General features: G+C 42.0%; 1 protein-coding gene across 5 annotated transcripts; it reads right to left on the bottom strand.

Moving 5' to 3' along the window:
- Positions 1-145: 145 nt before the first annotated feature.
- LOC101921045 (elongation of very long chain fatty acids protein 4-like) lies at positions 146-21,590 on the bottom strand. Of its 5 annotated transcripts, none has more exons than XM_055808545.1 (9): positions 17,623-21,590; positions 16,449-16,728; positions 15,990-16,055; positions 14,030-14,217; positions 12,860-12,940; positions 11,874-11,933; positions 10,313-10,427; positions 9,407-9,534; positions 146-695 (listed from the first exon to the last, which is right to left on the bottom strand). In XM_055808545.1, exons 2-9 carry the CDS (start codon positions 16,477-16,479, stop codon positions 639-641), a joined length of 726 nt encoding a protein of 241 aa, XP_055664520.1. In that variant the 5' UTR covers positions 16,480-16,728; positions 17,623-21,590; the 3' UTR covers positions 146-638. The 5 variants fall into 5 exon arrangements, with proteins under 5 accessions (XP_055664520.1, XP_055664518.1, XP_055664515.1 ...); XM_055808543.1 differs by lacking the exon at positions 146-695 and adding an exon at positions 6,003-8,001 and having other exon boundaries at positions 17,623-21,588; XM_055808540.1 differs by lacking the exon at positions 146-695 and adding an exon at positions 6,003-8,050 and having other exon boundaries at positions 17,623-21,585.
- Positions 21,591-21,887: the final 297 nt, after the last annotated feature.

Consider the following 21,887-nt stretch of genomic DNA (forward strand, 5'->3'; position numbering starts at 1 on the left):
CCCCCAGTTTATCATGGAATTGGTGCAGCTGCAAAAGGTGCTTCCAAAGCCAGCAGGCAACAACATTTGTACCAGGGTAACTTCATGCTGGCGTTTGGGGACTGTACTTTCCCTTTGATACATTCTTAAACCCGGTCAAGGCTGATACGTTTCAGTAGATGCACGTTTTATTAGAGAAAAGGAACTGAAGCAGCCTTACACAACGACTTCAATTGCAGTTCAGTAATATAATCAGCGCTAAGATCTTATTTTCTATATTCAAACCATGAACTCATCTACTCTATTCAAGGTCTACAGGGGAATATACTAAATATGTATACAAATACTGTTGGATTAAAACCTATATATATATATAACACTTCACTCTTGTGGAGCTTCTGGGTTTCTAATAAAATCAAGTATAGAAAATATTAAGTGAAAAAACATTTTGCCAGAAGTTGGCATCACTGCAGTGGCAATTTTACTGAATCCATAGTTTACCTAGATACACCAGGATTGGTGAGTTTTCACTTAATTTAAAACATTACCTCTGTGTATGAAATATGCCTAAAGATATTAACAACAGTGCCAAAACAGAAAACCGTAATTATATAAAATGGTAATTCTAAGTGATGATTTGCCCGAGACATGGTCATGTTCTATAATGTGCCTCTGAGAACTGAGCGCAGAATCGCTGACCTGTTCTGCCACTGTGCCTGTGAAGTAAAAGATCACTTTATTCACACAAGTAATTCCTCGAAGCAAAAGTTTTCTAGAGCACCCCTTTGGAAATAATGGCTCTTTTATTTACAGTTATTTAATAGAATAATGTATCCAACCTGAAAAATGTAGTATAATATCCTTTAGGACTAACAAACTGATAAATAGAGACACACCTGTGTACCCTGACAACTAATGCCTGATCTGTTATCGATGCATGTAAGGGATTATAGCCAGCGGAAGGGCTTGCACACTGGAAAATTATTCTGTTTTCCCAGCTCTGTCAGCTCCTCTAATGCAAGATATTCTCCCTCCAAACCTTGCCGCAGGAATAATCATTTACTTCAAGAGGAAACATGCCTGGACAAGTCATACAGATCTCTCAAAGGCAATGCCAGTCAAAATTAATAATATGCACCTCAGGAACTGTGACACCTTTCTATTGCAACAAACACCTTTGGAGTTTGCTCAATGACTATGTCCCTTTCACAGGTCTGGTAGCAGGCAGGCATCCACAGACGCTCAGCTGTGCTTTTACCTGCATACAAATATAATTGGTAACACAACATAAAACAGATGACTTGCCAGCACCTGTGCCTGCTCCCTCACCTCTGTACTTTTTGTCATTTAGCCTGCTGTTCCTGCATGTATTTGAACATACAAACCCTTGTACCCATCTGCAAAACTGCCTTCCAGGGACCTCCTACCGCAAGGGTTACATTTTGCTTTTGCTTGCAATTACGCTGTATTTATGTGACCTGTCACTTCATTAGGTGAGTCCCCACGGGCTGGAGAACAAACCCCAGCCCCCTAGAAGGACATACACATGCTAAGCATCACAGATCTCCCCGCTCTTTCGAGCACCCCTCACAAAATCCCCACATCCATCCATTCTCAACCCTCTTCCTACACTTCCCTTCTCAATCACAGAGACATTTTCGAAAATTCCCCTATGCCTTAAGTACCCTCAGGACTGTGACAGAGAAAGTGCAGACAGAGCTGGGAAACTTGCTGCTGCTCAAACGGTTGCATCCATTCTGCCGTTCCTTCACCAACAGGGAGCTGCACTTAGCTGACGCCTGGGAGAAACGATGCTGAATTTAAATTCTCGTCTGATTAAACCCCAAGTTTCTAGCCCTTCTAAATGTTGTGTTGCAGTGTTCACATCCTGAATTTGCAGGCAGATGGGATTATCCCCTAAAGTGCGGATAAAAAGACAGACCTGCCCACATTCATCTTGCTGAAAGCCTCACTGAAAACATTATGAAGAAAATGTACATTATTAATTGGTACATCAGGAATATATGGCAGCTCTGTATAGCATTTGAGTAGAATATAACTACTTTCTTTGCAGTTTTAACAACTCTGAGACTCTGGTATGGTGTCTGTATATGTGGGTACATAGGAGGAGGGGAGAAAGGGGTGAAGAGGAGTCGGAGGATGCTGTTAAAATGGAAGAAAATCCACTCCAAGCAGGGAATTTTAAAGAGCAATTCTTATTTAGCATCCTTAATATTTTGAGTGTGATGAAAAGACTAACACTTTCTTGAAGAGCAGTCCTACCAGCAGAAAGCCAAGGTACTGGAGAGAAAGGATGACATGCAGAATAGTAAGACATACCAAGTGCTGAGATGTGCTACTGATGCTTTAACCAGGCACTCCCTGACAAAGAAATTATTTGTCCCCATACCTGTGATTTAGCAAAAAGTATTTACTACCCTGATCACATGCACACATGCCAATCAGTCCCTTACACCCCAGCACATCCACGCCAAAACTTCTCTCCGGCTCCCACTGCCACTCAGTTCTTCTAATCCAGTTGTCATTGCCCTCTGACTGGGATGTTTCTTTTCCCCCCATCTGGTCCATACAGCACCATTAGTGCCTTATCCTGCAACCTCATTCGCAAGTTTTCTCCTGAGGCTGGACAAGTGGCTAGTAAATGGGACTCCCCTGGTTAGGCAGCATCAAGGGGCTGCCAAAATGTAATTCTTTTTAGATTCCCTACTTTACCAGCTAGCACCTATGAGACACTAATACAAGCTTTGGAGAAGAAGAAACACTGTTCAGACTGCAGATTCTCTTTCACCTGAAGGCAGGCTACCTTACCAACACTTCCACGGGGAGAAAAGAAGGACATACCCTAATGCCTGGTGCAGCCATCATGCTGGGGACGTGAATAACGCATGCCTGTGGTCAGACCTGCGTAATCCTGTGCACCACATATGAGATTTCTGTGACTGCCTCCCGTCTTCTGCTGCATTTTCAGCTTTGCACTGGCCTCCCCCTGCTCTCAGGTACTGGGACAGATGCAACTGGCTGATCCAGGCCATCATACCATTACATAGCAGGAGCGGCAGCTGTGTGGCTGCTGGGAGCTGTTGTTCAGTAGGATGTTCCCACAGAGCGAAATGTGTGACCCATCCCATGTGAGGATGTCACACATTGAGAAGTGAGCAATGGGGATAGTCTGCAAAGGCTGCATTCATCTACCCATACACAAACACGCATACACACACACTACATACACACTCTCTGGCACACCTAAGGACACCTTGAGGACATCCAGTCTTTTCACAAACACACCCTCTTGGGCCATCCCTATCACTGGCTGTGGAGCTGCAGCACTACAAAAATTAAAATAGAACTGAGATGTGGAGAGATGTACACCAGTCTCTCGAAGTTTAATCTGCCCACAGCCCTCCTCCTCAGGGGTGGTGGGACTCAATGTGTGTGCTTCGACACATTTTGTGGGGACAGGCACCCCACAAATGTGCCTTGTGGGGTGATGTGGGTGACTACTTTGTTTCTTCTCCATGTATTGACTAAATAACATTCCCATCATGGCAGATGGTGAGGAAGTCATCTGAAGCTGAGAAGCAACCGAAGGGGTTAAAGGCAAATCCGTGCCTCCCCCACTTAGTTAATTCCCCAGCAGCCTGATCCTGTGTTGAGATGATTCAGGCCAGAGAGACTGCCACAGTCCCCAAGGGAGACCCCAGAGAAAAGACGCATATTTCCTGTTCAGGAGGATTAAGTACAAGGCCATTGACAAATCACAGTAAACATCTGGATGTGAGCACTCCACCTATCAAGCCCTAATCCATGAGTTATTCATTAATGAATTCAGCAAATTCACACTGTTCTATTTATAGGGTCAGCTGATCTTTTTTAATGTTTGGCTTGGAGGTGTTTTACATCTGTATCAACAGATTTTTATTTATTGTACAAAGCAGTCTACTGTATTCTGCTTTTGCTTAATTAATTGTTTAGAGTAATTCTTTTGCCTTTTTTTAAAAAAAACACACACTGACATATTTTTTGATCATATAAAAAAATTCAATATTTAAAACCCAGTGATGCTCCTGCATTTTATATTGTTTTGCAATTTTAAGCCCAAGCTCCTCTGGAAACTTTCCATCACACAGTGATGGAAAAAAACATTAAAGAGTAATTGATTTTCTTTTCTGTATTTTGTTTTGATTAAAATGAAAATCCCTCTCATTTATCTTCAGAGGGAAAGTAAGCATTGAGTAAACGGTCTGGTTAATTCAAAAGTAATTTGATCAGAACATCCATAATTTACATTGACTTGAACAGCAGGAAAGATGCTGAGCACTACCAGATATCAAGCTTATTCATTTAAACAGACTACTTACATTATGCTTTACAGCTTGTGAATGTAAACTACTCTAAGAACGTATAATGACCAACATTTTATAAGGGGAAAACTTGCACACAATTGTGCCCTTAAAAGTCATCTGTTAAGCTTCAATAACACTCCAGTCGGCTCACACGCAAACCAGGCTGTGTCACTGAGTGCATTGCTGTTCACACAGCTGTGCCATCTTGTTCCCAGTGAAATCTGCAGGCTTTGTCATTGATACTGGTGGAATCAGCATTTGGCCCAGAGGTTTCTATAAAACCAGCTGCGACAGGATATTTTCAATTCACCCTCAAAGGTTTGGACTCTGCCAGACAGCATGAATCATTCAAACTTGTGATTTATAATTTCCAGTCTTTTTGACTTACAATGTATTACTGTGATGCAATCTTTAACTTTAGGGACTTGATCTTAAAGGGGGAAATCTCATTCTGTGCTTTTATTCTCTTTTAAATTCCAGGAGCACTACCTCTCCTCTCAGGTTTTTGCTCTGGTCACAACAGGATTCCCCAAGTGGACAGTACCAACTGTGATAACCCAATTTACAACAGAAGAATGAAGACAAGTGAGTGCTATCTGATGGAGCAAATAATCAAGACCTGCAGAGCCACTCAGCTATACTTATGCAATTTTATCTTCACTGCTAGTGCAAGTACTCTCACAAGTGAATTTTGTTTGCATCGATGCTTTTGTAAGGGCCACGCTCCATACTAGTATCTATTTCTGTATGTAAAGCATGGTGTTTCTGGGCAAACTTAATTCCTTCTTATCATCCAACTGAAAATACTTCATTTTCATCCTATGGCTTTTGAAGTCACACTGACAAAAAGCTCTTACCAATTCAAAAGGACAAGATCAGGCCACTCACTCAGGCTATGAGAAAGAGGGACAGGAATAGATCGATCCAAGGTTGCATGTCTAGGACAAATAGTTACGGTGGCATGTGATCTAGGTGATCAGTCACTTCAAGCTGTCAGGTAGAATATTCATATTTTTTATTTTGTTACAAACTACGTGGCCAGTCACAGTTCCAGAATCCATTGCGGGAAGCTCTGTCATACACAGACACAAACTAAGCTGCATAGGATGCTTTAAAAAAAGCTAAATGACATGTTTACAAATGTATATATTTTAAGAAGCAGTAGATTTGGAAAAACATTGAGTAAGCCAAATTTCATGTTCATTTCTAATTTTTTATCAGTCATGAATTATGAGTGAATCAAGGAAAATCAAAATAAGGGATGCTTACTCTGGAATAAAATAAGTAGTGAAGTCCTTGAAATTAGTAACTACAATCTGAAAAAGCTTATGTGAGCAGAAACTGAGGTTGAGATCTACTCGTGATCCCCTCACATATAGGCAAAAGAGCTTAATTAATTAGATTTCTTTGTAAGTATAGATAATTCAGACAGCTGCAGGGAAGTATGCTCTACCATGAAACTAGGGAGCTAAACGTACTGATGGTTTAAGCAGCATAGGGCCATAAGTGAATTATTAAGTGGACAGGAGTAATGAAACAGCTGTACTTGTATTAAGTCTTCAGTGCCAGAGGAGCCTCTGGGGAAACCTCAACATGAACACAGTATGTTAGATACACAGCAGATTTTCTTTTTCCTGTCTTACCAAACAAAGGGAAGAATGGAGGACCCACCCAGAGGTTTATTATTTAAAGCTCTAACAAAACTAGCATTCTAGTATGCAAAGGCAGTACAACTTATATAGTAAGTAGTGTGGAAAACTATTTGACAGGAAGAAAACAAGCTAGCACATAGACGTAAAATAAGCCCTGCTTACTTTTCATAGTCACCAGTGAAAACCAGAAGAAAGACTACCCAAATTAAAGGAATGACATTTATGATGTGTCATAGTGGTAATGTAAGCAAATCCTTTGTGTATGTGTGTGAAGGTAAGGAGAGCAAGGAATGGAAGACAACTTTTTTATCTTATACATGTGCATGTAGTAGCTAAAGGAGAGGTTTGGCATATGAACACAGACCAGTAATGAACAAGTTGTGTTTATTTTGCATAACCAGATTGGTATAGAGCATATTTTTTTTTATTTTTTTTCTTTGTGTACATCCGTTTGCTAGGTTCAGGCTCGCATCTAATCCTCTGGACATTCCCAGAGGAGTTGGACTTCTTTACATTTGAGGTGAATTTGGCTTGGCAATGGCAATCCAGCATGTTACTAATTCTAATTCCCTCCTTCAAGAGCCTTGTATTTCAACTGTGAAAAAATCACTACTTCACAATACTTGTTTTAATCAACAGAGGTGAATGCAATAAATAAATACCACTTTGTAGTTTAAAACCTGAATTTAGGATTTTCAAAGCACTAGCAGATCAAAACTTTAACAGTATTTAACTGTCTGCAGGTGAATATAAATACCAAATTCTAGTTGTAATCGATTTAGGAGCAAAAAAGAAGCCAACAAGTAAGTGCTACAGTCAATGGAGCTATGCTCCTTTGCGCTAGCCAGTGGGTTGACTTTATACATTTTGTATTAATACTTGTACAACTAGTTAGTGGAGCTGGTTGCTTATAGTGGCATAAATTTTTTTATCTGTAGTAAGAGGCAAAATTTTGAAATAACAATAATAATATTATTAACAATAATAACAAAGTAGAGTAAAAAAGTTATGAATAGGGAACCACAAATCTGTTCTTTCTACTAAAAAATATGGCATCTATAAGGAGAGATTCCAAGTAGTCTTCATGCATTAAAAGCTCTCTATTGTTATGAGAGCAACCAAAGGCAAACAAGCATTCCAGAAAACGGTACATGATGTTTCTTACTGTATTAGTTTGTTACTTAAGGATGAAGGTGCTAATAATAATGCTTTCTTTAGCTTCAAAAGAGTGAAGGAACAGAGGCACCTGTCCAGATGGACAATGTAAAGACAAATTTCCTTCATGCTTATACTAATATAAAGTTAAACCATCAGGGCCATATAGCTGTAATTCACCCCAGTCCCAGGGAGAGCATCCTTAAGAGGAAAGGCTGGGATGCAGCATATAGGTCAGGGCATCCTGCTGTCTCAGTGAGTTCCTGGCTGATGCTGTTACCTGGACACTACTTTCAAGGCTGGAGACACCTGATCCTGCCTGATTTAGAACAGTAAAGCTGAAACAGTCTTATGAATGCGAAGAAACTCTCTACAACCTAAGACATGACCAGGGAGTCATGGTTGGATGCTAGATCTTGCAAACTGAGCTAACAGATGGAAGGTAAGGAGGAGATCTTTTGGTGCTAATTTCACAAAGGCTGCTATGCTGATGACTACTTGGCTTGGCTTTGCATCAGCTTAATTAAGTGTGCTCCTCAGTACCTTAAACCCTGAGTTTATGTCATTCTTTTTTTCTCCCTAACTTGAGATATTGGAAGGCAACTGTGAGTCTGCACACATGAGCCTCACATGCACTCCCCAAATAAGTTTTCTTCATCCAATCATTTTAGAAGCAGCAGAAAATGTGCAAGTTCATCAGACGGTGCTCACTTTCCTCTTTGATTTTCTTTAAGTCAGCTTCTCCTGCTTTCCCCTAATGTAGGTCCGGTAGTAGAAGTGTAGGAAGAGAGCAATGAGGCTGAGAATGTAGAGGAAGACTGCAGCATTGAAGCCATCAGGGAAGGGACATTCTGTGAAGAGGTTGTAAGAAGAATGAGCAGCAATGGCCACAAACTGGCACTGGAAGAGGGGGAAAAAAGAAGCAGCCAGATTAAGGAACCTACATAAGACATATATCAACTGACCATTAGGGACATCTTAAAGAGTATCACAATATACTAGTAGTGTCCCCAACCCAGAGCATCACCTGCTTGCTTCTCCTGACACCTCTGAAAAACTTGTGCTTTGAGCCCAGCAGTGTTTTCCCAACATGAAGGGGTGTCACACATCCACCAAACACTGAGGCTTGCCCACTGCTGTAGGGAGCAGGTCTGGAATCCAGCCTCTCCTGCCTAGGAGCAGACAGACCACTGCCCTTGTGCCATTTCTCTGCCATGGGCCGGTAACAGAGATCTTGGAACATGGAAACTAAAGGTGGAAGACTCTTCCTCATTGGTAATCAGATTACTATACCCATAATTATTTTGATTTGTATTTTATCTTACAGAGAGGAACTAAAAATGCTACTGTTATCCATTCAAACATTAATCCTTTAAAAATAAAAATATTTTACTGTCACATTGAAGCAATGAGTTCTACCTGCCAGAAGTATGTTAAACAAAAACTTATTTCCTGTGCTATATTTTGCACTACAAATACTTTTTCATCTCATGCAACACTTACTTTTTCTGCTTTCACCATTCAGGATAAATAAGAATTCCGGACCAGCCTTCAGTGCACCACTATTTTACATACACCTTATCTTTTCTTCCTTTTCTCTGGTAACTGCATACTTTTTGTTTGCATAATGTCTCTTTGTGTGTAATTAACTCTCACAAATGCCTAACTATAATCATTGTTCTTGTCTGGAACATTGTTTTTATGCTGTGGCTTTGCAAAGCCACAGGATTGTCAGGATTTGCCACCTCTTCAGAGATGAGGGAAAGAAAATCCCAAGGGATTTTCTTTTTTTTAACTCGCCTCCATTTGCCTGCAGTATAGACATAATTTTCCTTTCTGAAGAAACAAAATGAACTGCCCAAACTCCTGCCCTACCAAGAAGCCAAAGTTTCCCCAAGTTACTGCCCCACACCTCTCGAAACCAAGCTCTGTTTTCAGGTCTCCAGAGGGGAAAAGGCTACCGTATACAACAAAGAGAGAAATCTAGTTGTCAATTTTTCTCTCTCCTTCACATTACAAAGGTGGGGTCTTATTAGTTGATATGGTCAGTGAAAGCCTCTTGCTGGTTTTCTGAGTTATTCAAAGCAGGACACCAGTCAGTTCACCTCTCACAGTGGTACATGAGGACACCTGAGGACACTGTGATTTCCATAGCCAGCAAACAGAAGACTTGAGCCAGTAAGAGAACAGAGACAGACAGCAGGGGCCATCGCACCATCACACAAAGTACAGAGAGGAACACATGGAACTAATTACCAGCTGCATGATGGTTAGGTAACGCTTCCACCATAGGTAGCGATGCATCTGTGGTCCCAGGCTGGCCAGGGCGTAATAGCCATACATGAAGATGTGTACAAAGGAGTTTAACATTCCGATAAAGAAGGCTGAGGAGTAAAGAAGTCAGGATGAACAAGTCACACAAGCATTTCAAGACTAACACTGTGATGAGCTCACAGCCATTGTGACGATGCTTTCAAAATACATCATATCATCCCTACACGTGTACCTTCAGACTCTGCCTAGGAAGCAGGTAATATTCTCCCTTCTCCTTCAGCATATATCCATCCTATATCTAGTGTTCAGAGACAGAGAAGAGCTTCAAAGGCAGATGAGAATACTATTTCTGACCTAAGTGTTTCATACCATTCTGGTGTTAAGGCCATGTAGCCAAAATGGCTTCCCAAAAAAGAATACCCCAGCGTCTTGTGTAGGGCCTACTACCTATAGTGGCCTAGTACTCAGGTGCTTCTCTTTTGGTGGAGCAAAAAGGAGAAGCAGCCCAGACACAGACCAGAAAGGGGAGTGAGGACTAAGCTGGACACAGTCAGAGCAGGAAATGGAGACCCAGGACCTGGGCTGCTGCACCAGGCCCAGCTGAATGTGGTCTGGGTGGACATATACATAGACTTTGTATAGGATGTTACTGTTTCTGTTTGGCCACATTCTGTGGGCACATTCTCATTCTGGATGAAGCCTGGATGAAGTGAACATAGCAGTCTAAATAGCCCAAAGAGCTGAGCAGATAGTATCAGCTGAAATGTACATTTCCCACACCTTTGGAGGCAGGTGAGCTTCCTACCTGCCAGTCAGCCCATCTGCATTGCTCATGCTATCTCCACAGCAAGAAGAAAACTGAATCACAAGGTGTCTCCAGAAGCATACCTTGTCCTCCAGGCACGTATTTGACACCTGACCACCAGTTGAACAGCATAGTGCCATGATGGTACACGTGCAGAAAAGTCACCTGGTCTTGTTTCTTGCGCAGAATAAAGAAAACCTGAAAGAAGCCAGACAAAGGAAAATCTTGAGCTGATGTGTTTAAAAAGAAGATTTTACAGTAGAAAACTGATAAAAAATAGTTAATGGTGATTCTGAATTTCCCAAACCCATTTCCTCTGCTCTTGACAAAAACTGGTGAAATTCAACACATGCCATAGATCTTGTATTATCTGGAATAGGGAGGAATTAGCAGGCAGATTTTTTTCCACAAAGCCCCAACTATTTTTCCTTTTGGATTCAGACCCAAGGCCCAAAGAGGACACATCTGAGACTCTGACTGAGCTTCCATACAATTTACAGCTGTGGGGGTCTGGTCCTTTTCAGGACATAGGTTAGATGTTTAACAATGCCAGACAATGATCTACAGAAAAAGTGCTGTGTTGAATGCCCAAACCCTTCTGAAATATGCATTAGTAAAGAGAATGTTTTTGGCAGATGTATACATGTCAGGTCACTGTATTTCAGCGTGCACATGCAGACACACATAACAAAAAGTGAATCTGCTTTTCAGGGACTCAGGACGGGCAAAAAGCTGCTTTTCTTGCTGATGAAAACAGAGAGGATTGGTCAACCCAACAGCAACAGGCCTAGGAGGCCTCCACGTGACAATCCACTTTCAGTCAGTGTGTTGTCAACTCACACCCTAAAGAGCACTAGAATGTGAAGTCTTAGGCCAGGATACTGCTTCTCCTGCTGACCAAGCAGAGAGGTGGGATTCCCTTAGTTCAGTCATTTAGTTCTTTTTTAAAATAGGAGAAGACCTGAAGACAAGCTATAAAATGGTACTGTCTTCAGGTGAATGTTCAGTCTAACGCAGGACACAAACCTTTAACCCACAACTTTGGGATAATCTGTGGTAGCAAAAAATGCCAGGACGAATACTTGTACATTTGCAGTTTCTTTACTGCCCAACTAACCACTGTTACTCAGCCAGACAGGCAAGAGCAGATACTGCCTGGCAGCCTTAATCAACTGGTAGCTGAGATATGGGGGGACCATCGGGCAATAGCCAAGGTTAAAGCTTCTCCCCTAGCACTGTGGTCAGGAGGGAATGCCTGCCCGCAGGAAGGGTGCTAGGGAGCGAACTTGCAGCCACTGGGACAGAGGTGGTCAAACTGGACAGCAGTGATTCTTTTCTTCTGGAAAAGAGCTTCTGAGGAAGCCTAGTGGCATGATATCCAGTGGTGGTGCTGTACTCTTGCAGGCCAAACGCTGTCAAAAACCAGCACGCTGAAGCTAATCCCTCTTCTTTAACAGTATCAGCCTTATTCCCACAAACAGGCAGAGCAGAACACATGAAAACAGCATTTACTGAAAAGCGTCAACCAAATCAATACAGGATCAACTGAGGACGTTAGCTTCTGGCACCCTGCCCTTTTCTGACAAGGAAGTGATTTATTTACAGCATCAGTCCCACTGTGCAAGCGAGCTGAGCCCTCCTTACCGTATCAAGCAGCTCGACGACTTTGGAGAAGAAGAACCACCAACACACTCTTGCCATCTGCTGGGCAGCACAAGGAAACGCTGTTAGACCTCAAAGCAAAACCATCGCTCAGTCTCACTGCCTGAGATTTCCAACTGTGCGCTGTGTGAACGCTGCCCACCAGGGATCGACCGCAAAGGGCAAAAACTAAGGGACTCTTTTACAGCTACTGCTTTTTCTTTTTTGTTGTTTGTTTGGTTGGTCTTGTTTTATTTTTTGCTGATCTGGGGCGTGGAAAGGCATTCAGGGTTGCTTTGGCTGGTCAGATGATTGGTTTGCTAAGTTGCTTGCTCTTTGATGAGGCAAGGTTGAGCTGCTCAGAAAATGTTCTAGCCTAAGGACAAGTATCTGAAAACCTGAAAAGAAATATCCGTGCTTGCATCTGTTCAAAGCCTGGTTATATCCGGAGCCAAAGCAGAATAGCTCTGAATTCAAACAGAAAAAACTTATGCAGCATTTTGAAAAGCTGAAGCTGGTGAGACACCCCCACCCCCACCCGCAGTTATGACCAGACAAGGAACAGTTTTAGCTAAATCCCTCTGCTAAAAGAAATGTTGACTAAGATTTGTCACGTGAAGCTGAGTATATAAAAATTTGTTTTCTTGTTGACAGTGATCACCCAGAATCCTTATATAGTCAATTGAATGAGTCACATACATTTCAGAGGTAATTTGCAATATCTATACTAGAAATCTGTCTTCAGATGATTGGATCACCCTGTCTCCCTCGAAGAGGAAACTTAGATGGCTATGTTGACTGAGATGATTAATTTATAGACAACTAAAGCGAATGCAACTGTTGAAGCAATCAATTTGCTGAAACAGGTTTACAAGCAACAAACTGGAGTACAAGCCTTCTTAGGCATGCAAATTGCTATTTATAAGTAAAACAATCTGCATACCCACAGGTGAAGCTGGGCCTAAGGCAAGTTTTGCATAGAACTGTACCCTCATTCCTAGTTCACTTTGGCTGTAATCCACTGGCTGACACAGGTAGCTGTAGTCATCCAAGATTGAAGTTGCCAGGAACTGAAACAAAAGAAAAGCAATAGAGATCCATTTTCTTTTCAACACCATCGGTTCTAAAAGATGTGCATATTAATGCTAAGGTAATAGGGTCTTAATCTGCTAGTCACTGACAGAAAATCTATGCAATTTATACAGCTGAGCAAATATTAAAAACCTAAAACAAAGCACATCCTTACTGGAATCTGAAAAAAGAAAATTCAGTCTGGGCATATTTGTAACTCTTTGTGTAACCACTGGAGTGCTCAAAAATGCTTCAGCAGGAATAGTGAATTCTAGGCTTCAGAATCTCTCTGAAAATACACTGTTTTCCTTTGCAAAGATCCCATACTGTTTTGTTTTGGCTGGTTGCATTTGACTATTAATTGGAATGCCAAAACCCGGACCAAGTAACCCATATAACTCAGCAACAAAGCACAGACAAGCAATTTTCACACCTGTCCTCAGATCAAGTAGTAATTGTTCAAAAAAAAAAAATATGCAATGTGCTTTAACTAAATGCAACAATTGTATTATAAACTAAAAGGGCAAAACTGTCGACAACATGCTTTTCAAACCTATTCAGCCATGTTCCCTTGAAGAGTTTTCAGCAGCCTATCTGAACTAGGGAACGGCTTGTAGAAAGACTTATGCACTGAGAACAAGCAGAAAACAGTGTCGGCAGTACTCTCGGCAGCAGGAAGCTGCAGTGTGCTTGGCACTCTTGGAGAGGACTGCGTAAGTCTAGAAAAGCAGTTCTTATTCTCGGAGACGTGGCCCTCACCAGCCAGACCCAAGACAAAATGAGGAGGTTCCATGTCCTCTGTACGCTCTTTGTCTATGGGGGAGATCTCAGCTTTCAACTTGTCCATCCAGGAACCTTCCAATGTAAATTTTATTAATGAGAGGAAGATCGAGAAATGGGAGGAAATGAGGTATGCTTCAGAAACAACACTTTCAACAGAGCAATACTGCTCCTCTTGTGGTATAATAGACATGTCGAAGTTGGCTCTCACTCCCTTCATTACAGTCCATCAACAAAAGCCATTGAAAAGGTTCTGGCATTCAACCACTTCCCAGATGCTTACCTAGGATCCAATCCTGTCTCCTCACCTCGTAAAACATGTAGCTTGATAATGTCATCATGGTTAGATTGTAGGCAATCAGCAGGCCTCGCAGCTTCAGCGGTTTCCGTCGACGCATGTAGAAGGGCCCCAGTGCCACGACAAAGAGGTAGGAGGCAAAGAGAAGTGTGACTGGAAGTGGAGAGTGGACCAGGGGCCACGGGTCCGTCCTTGGATCTGAAAAGCAAAACACACAGCCAAAGATGGCAGATCCCGCACACTGGATGGCAAATATATTTAGTTACTTCCCTTCTGCATGCTTTCCAGCAAAAAGAAAATTGGTATCTTGTGTCTGTACAAAACAGTACCACAGTCCTTCTCGTACCCTGGAGCTGTGTGTACCAGACTCTGCTGAAAGGCTTTAGAATAGCATTTGGGTTGGGACTGTAGTACTAGAAGACTGCTCTGCTGAGCACCAGCCTTCTACAGCACAGCAGAGAACAGACCTTTCCTGTCATGAGCTGGAGCCCCCACCACAGGCTGCAAGACTGTCCCACACACGGGCTAACAAAGTTCAAGACATACGCAGCAGGGATTCGCAGAACAAACCCATCCGTTTCTGGCTCTTCAGGAATGTAAATCTTGACAGCTAAATAATAAAACTGTTTCAGTCACTGGTGCTATTTCCTCCCTGCCCCACAATGCTCGGGATATCTGAAATTCTCCACATTCATTTTTATGTCTACTCATAGGGTGGACTCTCTTAAAGCATGCCATTTCACTAGAAAAAGACAAAACACTTCTCCCTGCCAAAAATGCTCTTTAATCCTACAGCAAAGGGAAGATCAAAAGATTTTCTGTCATGTCACCTCCTAATCCTGCGTCATCCCTGATCATATCATATTGCAGGATACATTACATCTGCAAAAATGCCCCAGTTCCCATTCGTGCTTTCTTCCTATTCCCATTGTGGTCACTGCTCTGCTAAACTCCCTCAGCATCTCCCTTTGCTTCCTGACCTGCCAGTTCCAAGCCCCAGATCCCTCTCACGGTTCTAGCCCTGGGTTCCTTGCAAAAGTCCTCTATTGAATTTTAGTCCTTGGCTCACTGGTGAGTCTGTGGGCCTCAAGGTTTGCTTTTTGTTTGTTTTTTTTTAAATGCCATCCCTGTCTACATTACACTGTTAAGCCCCATCCCTTCTAAACCTCCCAGTTCTTTAGTATTCCTGTTATGGGCTTTGCCAAGAGCTCTGATATTCCACTTCTGGATTTAACAGTCCATCAGAGGTCCTGAATCCCAATTTAGACACTTCTGAAATTCAAGTCCTGAAACATTGACAGCCTGAGCACTATGCCCCAAGTCCTTCTCCTGTCAAAGCCACCATGCAGGCCTTCCATTCTACCTTCATTCCACTTTGTTGGCATTTCCTTACATCTGGGGATCCAACAGAGCCCCGTGGGACCAAATGGACCTGCAGAACCTCTAGCTATTGAAGATCTGCAGTCTCCTATAACTGCAAAATGTCAGATCTCAAACACTGAGGAGTAGTTTCTGTCAATATTTCATTTGATAATAGGTTTTGCTGGCTTCACAATGAGTTTAAACCTCAAAGTATTACCTCTTTGGTCTACTAAGCTTTCCCATGACACACGAATATGGATTTTTAAAATTCCACTTTCTTTAATATTCCAGACTTAAGGCAATCCTGAGCACATACTGCTCATCATCCTGTCAAAGCCTGTTGTACATTGAACAGAAAGCTGCTGAGAGTTCCCAACCATGGAAATCGGAAATCCCCCATCCCTTCATTCCTTACCGTGATCCAGATGGAGTGTCCCTGAGATATATTTCAAGACTTGAGGGAAGTTCACGATCATGGAGAAGGAAAAGTGAAAATCTGCTTAGTCAAAAAAAATGTAGGCTCACAGGATCCTGTTCCTTCTAGGTTTGTTCTTCATGATAATGCTATTTATGTGGAAAATTCTATTTAAGACAGTATCTCTACCTACCTCCACTTTCAAGGACCCAATTGTAGAATTCCTGAGTCTTTTGCCAAGTTGAAGCCATCACAAGTTCTGGAAAGAAATTAAAAATTAGCATCCCCTGGATGAGATTAAGCCCATTGATCCTAGCCTTGACTGAATTTTAAATAAGGAGGCTCCTTAGACAAAGACTCGGGACTACAGCTAATGAAAAGAAAATAGTTTTCTTTCTGTAGAAATTTAAATTTTGGACCAGGATTAGAGTCATGTTTAAAAAAGGAAGGAAGAGAACCCTCCTTTAATGATTAGCTATTTAACTTCTATTTCCAGATTTTGATATTTTGTTGAAGTTCACCTCTAAAAATACTCTGATTAGCTGCATGTGAAATACCAGAGCCAGGAGCTCTGTGTACCGTGTTGGGAAATCAATCACGTGATACTTTTTCTAAAGCAGTGTAGGCACAACACTTCTGCAAGGACACACACCAGCAGGCATAACGGCATCCTCTGCAGGCATTCTTGGAGATTCACCGTGTTAGCAGGCAGTTTGGGATTACTTCAGTACTGCTGCAACTCTACAGATGTTAACTGAGCTATGTTGGTTATTTGCCTTTCTGAGGCCCAGTTTATACATTAAGTTTGTTTATCTTGTATATATTCTATAATACAGTATATTAAAGTAGAATACTCATATATAATATGATGTTCCTCCTCTTCCCTTCTTTCCTTTAGCAGGAGACCTTTCCAATGGCATTCAGAAGTTCACCTAGAAAACACTTTACTGCAGTTACTTTGAACAGCTTGTGTTATCTGCCTTACTTCTCCCCACCAGCAAACGCACAGGACCAGCTTTCTCCCAGTTTCATCTCCTCCTGGTACTGAGAAAAGCACATTTTCTCCTTTGGCTCCTCATAGGCTGCTGGGTATAAAAGTACCCACACCTGCTCTGGACCTGTCCCCTACTCTCCTGTGCCCACCGGGTCCCTGCAGCACAGTAGTTTGTGCATCACATGGCAGGGAAAGCTGTAGCCTAATGTAAGGCTTCTTACACTCATATAAATTTGTTTTAAGGAGCCTTATGAATATGAAGGGCTTAATACCCAGACCATATAGTTCTGCTGGAACTACAAACGCATAAAGCGTGCCTTGCACTGTTTACCAACTGTATTTTAAATTTGCACATCTGGATAAAATGTATTAAAATTAACAAGGCTTTGCTGTGTCCCAGCTGTATACAGATGTACTCTGGAGAAAAATACCAAGCAACATGACGTGCTGTAGCTACACCTCCCTGTCTGCAGACCTCACAGCCTGGTGACAGAAGCATACTTGCACAAATTTCTCTCCTGCTGTCAATCATTGCAGTCAAACTCCTTTTTGGTGTGTTTCTCTGACACATACCCGAGACCCTCAGCACAAGCACCGCTCACACACAACCTGACACAGACACCCCCACGCCCTCATAATCTGGGCAGAATCTGCCAGCAGAGAGATTAGTCGGTGATTATCAGCTGGCTCAGAGTCAATCCAGCAGGGATTTCACGCGGTTACATGCCCTCAGACAATCCACACCCATTCCAGCTCACTCCACTGCCTTTGCTTCCCCTGAACCGACAGCCTGTGGTGGACGGGCAAACCCAGGAGGCATGATCAGACTTACCCCAGCAGTGCAGCTGGCTTTGTGCCTCCCTTTCTTCAGGGGTGTCCTCAGCACGCAGCCACCGCTCCTCTCACTGTGGGCACACGTGGCAGGCAGCAAAACAAGAAGCTGCGAGAGTGTGTGCCATTAAGCAGGTGTTGTTCTCGGCTTTCTTCTCCGCAAGAGAGGTGAGTACATCACCTGCTGGGTCTCATGCAGATGTGGTGGATCTTCACGCCTCTTAAGCACGATTCATAGCCTCCCAGTGGTACCCATCACAAAACCACCGTGAGCTGCAGGCACCCTGGCGTGGTGTTGTTCCGTAACTTTGCCAGAGCGGAGGTTACATCACATACTCCTCCCCCTCCTCCTCTTGCCTCTCCCCACATGATTTATCAGATTAGGGGACTACAAAGAGGAGGAAAATGAATGCGGAAGAGGACTGGGATTCCACAGGAGAGAACCACTGACCTGTAGTGTCACTCTTGGGAGCCTGGCCAAGTAGGAACCAGCCCAGCATTTCTTCTGCAGGTTTCTTTCAGGACACGTTACAACAGCTTTGCAAACAGTCAAAGGTGAGGAATCATGCCAGGGAAAGACCCTGGAAAACAATCTGTTTGGAACACTCCTTCAGCCCATCACAATGGGCTGTCAATGAGATTTTTGTGTGCTCAAAATATGTCCAAACCATAAAATGAGGGAGCAAAGAACAGTGGGAACACCCACCCACCCACTCACTCAGGGAAGGCAGAGCAAACTCAGATGGAGTCACCCCCTCATATCCAGTCTCTGTCCCTGTGGGAGTCGCTTTTACTGTTTTTAAAGATATATGAAAAGAAAATTGAGGAGTTTCACAGTGATACAAAGGTTCCCCCTCTGTGACCTCCATCAACCATATCAAGGAAACACACGCAGAGCCTTAGCCAGCAGTGGCTCCAGTCAGAAATTGCAGTGCATGTGATTCAGTCCCATGTGGGGGTACCAATGCAGAACCAGCACCCTGGCCCCGTCCCACCAAGAAACAACGCAAAGCCAAGCGATGGCGTTCTGCTTGGTCATCTGAGGTGTACCTGCACCTGGGGGGTAGCTACGCCCTCTTTTTTTCCCAGTGGGCACAGTTATTAGCAGAACTCTGGAAAAAGAGGGTAGCATCATAGCTTGTACCACTGCATTGTGTCTGTCACCATATATATCACAAGCACTTCTGAAGGGGAAAACAGCAAAGATTAGCTTTCGAAAGCAGGATAATTAGACATACTATGTGGTGGCAGTTTTTCATTGAAACACGTCACTGTTGATGCTGCTGGTGTTTCCATCATGTGGGGAAACGATGAAAGAAATTAAACAGATACTTTTGGAGAAGGTGATTTAGGGTGCAGGCTTTGCGTTTTGGGGGTGGGAGGGTCAGAAGATCAACCCAGTTTAGGAGAAGGTTTGACTGACCTTTGGTATCATATTGGGGGATATTTTGTTGATCCAGGATGCTGGATGAATCCAGCAGATTCAAGTTCAGGGAGACAACGATAGTGAACTTTACATACCATTTTTTGCAGATTTCCTAAAAAAGCCCTTTCTCAAAGTTTTTAGTTACTCATTATCCAACAGGTTTCATTTCAAAAGTTTTGGTGCCCAAGTCCTTAAAAAGGTTTGGTGATTTATCTGTGTGAATCACTGGAGATAATAAATCAGACCAGCCTTTTCTATCTGTCTATTATGTGTAGATGGGAATGTATTTTATTACTTCCATCTGGTAACTTTAAGTAGTATTTGTTGAGATATTTATATTGATGTTTAATATTCAGAATTATAGGCACAAAATCTTCCATCAAACTTTTTTACCCTGATGAAAAATAATCAGCTGAAGTTAATTTTTCACAAACACATTTCATTTGGGACAGAGTATTTTGTTGTTCATGTAAATTGAAATTAAAAAAAAACAACCATGAGGCATATTTCATTTTTTTAAACCTGCCCTGTTCCTGAAGTGTTCCCAGTGGTACTGTTGCAGGTGTTCACTAGCACGGCTGGCAGATGGAGAGATGACATCAGTAACATGGTACTTTTACACTCTGGGAATGGGTGTGCTTTGATGGATGTCAGTACAACTGTGAGGGCAGTTCTGTGGGGACCACACACAAAAGCTGTTGGGGCTTTCAGTTTCAGCAAACACTCAGTAGAAAAAAAATATGGCTCCTTCACTGAAATAGTATTAGGGAAGCTCTGAATGCCAAAGTGAATTGGCATTTTTCATTCAATGACTTGTCAAGAAAAAAGGGTATTGCAGGAACATGGATTACAGCCGTAGTAATACGCAACTCAGTTATATACAATATGTGACTGCTTGACAAGTCAATTAGAGATCTAAACGATTGCATATTTCTAATTTAAAAACTGGACATCTCCTGCATACAACATGGGTGTTTGCCACAAAATCATTATCAATAACAAATACCAACAGTAAACCAGTTCTGAGAGCTTCTGAATGATGCAGGTCTTGTTATTTGGTCCTCTGCTGTTGCTTCCAAACAAAACTATACTAAAAGCACAAACTAACAAAACAGACCTGTTTCAATACTTGAGAAAGAAGAGGAGCAGTGGGCCAGCTTCATCTGGATATCCAGGCTATGTCATAGTGATGCTCTCAACACCACAACAGAGGCTTATCAGATCTGGCAGGTCTCTGTGCTTTGCTTTTCCTACCTACATTCCATACGAAAGAGATGTACTGTGGCACATATCTGAAGTCCGAAATCTAATGAGTTCTAACCTCATCTCTTGTAGCAATGTTCTTTGTAGCTGTGATCAATTTAAATAACTCTAATAGATCAAAATTGCTTACCCACCTAAAAAGTTTCTTTTACTATAGATAAAATTGCTTGAAAAATGAGAACACCTTCTTGCTCTTAATCAAGCTGTTACATAAAATTTAATACTTAACTTTTTCTTTTCTGATCTTTAAACCATTAGTAGGTTGTTATTTCAGTTATCCACTGAATCCAGGGCAAGTCCTACAGGGCAGGAAAGTCTCAGATACAGTACCGCATTTATGCTGATTTCCAGTGTGACAAAGGTGTAAGACATGCTCATACAACACCAATAAGCAACAACAAATCTGCCTGAAAAAAAATTACTAAGCTTACCAATCAAGCAAAACTACTTTCTTTATCAGCTTTTAAACTGCAGGGATACATGGGGTGACAGTGAAAGCACTGAAAGACAAGATCTCTTCTGCAGCAGAACACACCTTCAAGTGGTATCACCAAATCAACAAAACACCAAATAATAGCAGCAGGAATTTCAAGCTGGGTCAAAGAATATCTAACCAGTAAGGCCCCACAACCTTAACTACCAGCAAGCACTTAAAGATCCGAGGTGGCCAGATGCCTTTTAGAAGTTGCATATACCTGGCCCTTGGAAAACCTGAATCACATCAAATGAACTTCATATGCAATTTAACTGAACCAAACCTCTCAAGTGTTTTATGCATACAGATATTCATATGCAGTGTTTTATATGCAGATATTTTAAATAACTTGTAATTTATGTATGAAACTTATGCCACCTGACCAGAGATGAAGTCCAAAGGAAGATGTGCACCACTAGTTTGCAGCATACAGCTCAGGTGGCCCTTTCCTGATCAGCTTCATCTGGCATGGAGGGTCCTGGAGCTGGAGAAAGGCTTCAATAAGACGCAAATGTCAGAGCTGTGGATGCCACAGCACAAGAAGAAAGGTGAAAAACCCAAAATTTCTTATTCAGCTCATATTCATCTTATTCATCTGCATTTCTGCTAAACAAGGTTTAAACAAGTATACCTAAATCATGAGAAGTTCAAGGACAGGATCATATTCTCAATCCTACCAGCAGATGAAGCACTACCTTGCTCCTTGGAAAGACAGTCCTCCAAAGAAAGCTCTGAACTTCTGAAATGGCATCTTCATGAATGTGTTTGTTGAAAGAGGTTCATGTAATCTCCCTTACTTCATGCTCTTTAACAATAACATCAGCTTTGAATTGCTAACAACAGAAATAAATAACAGCTGGTTTTATGAGTACTCTCTCAACAATGGGTAACATAATAATAGATGTTTTTACAGCAATAGAATTTCCTACAGAATAATAATTGAATGACTCTGTTTTGCTAATATGCAATTACCAGCTCACATATGTTTCTGCAGAAATACAGTGATTTCAGGTGACAATCAACCATCATTAAACACTTTGAAAATCTAACCAGATTTTTCAGTATATTTTAGGTCTAGTCCACGAAGCTCTTGTGCATGAAA

Source organism: Falco peregrinus, chromosome 6, assembly GCF_023634155.1.
Source record: "Falco peregrinus isolate bFalPer1 chromosome 6, bFalPer1.pri, whole genome shotgun sequence".
In the NCBI taxonomy this organism is placed as follows: Eukaryota; Metazoa; Chordata; class Aves; order Falconiformes; family Falconidae; genus Falco; species Falco peregrinus.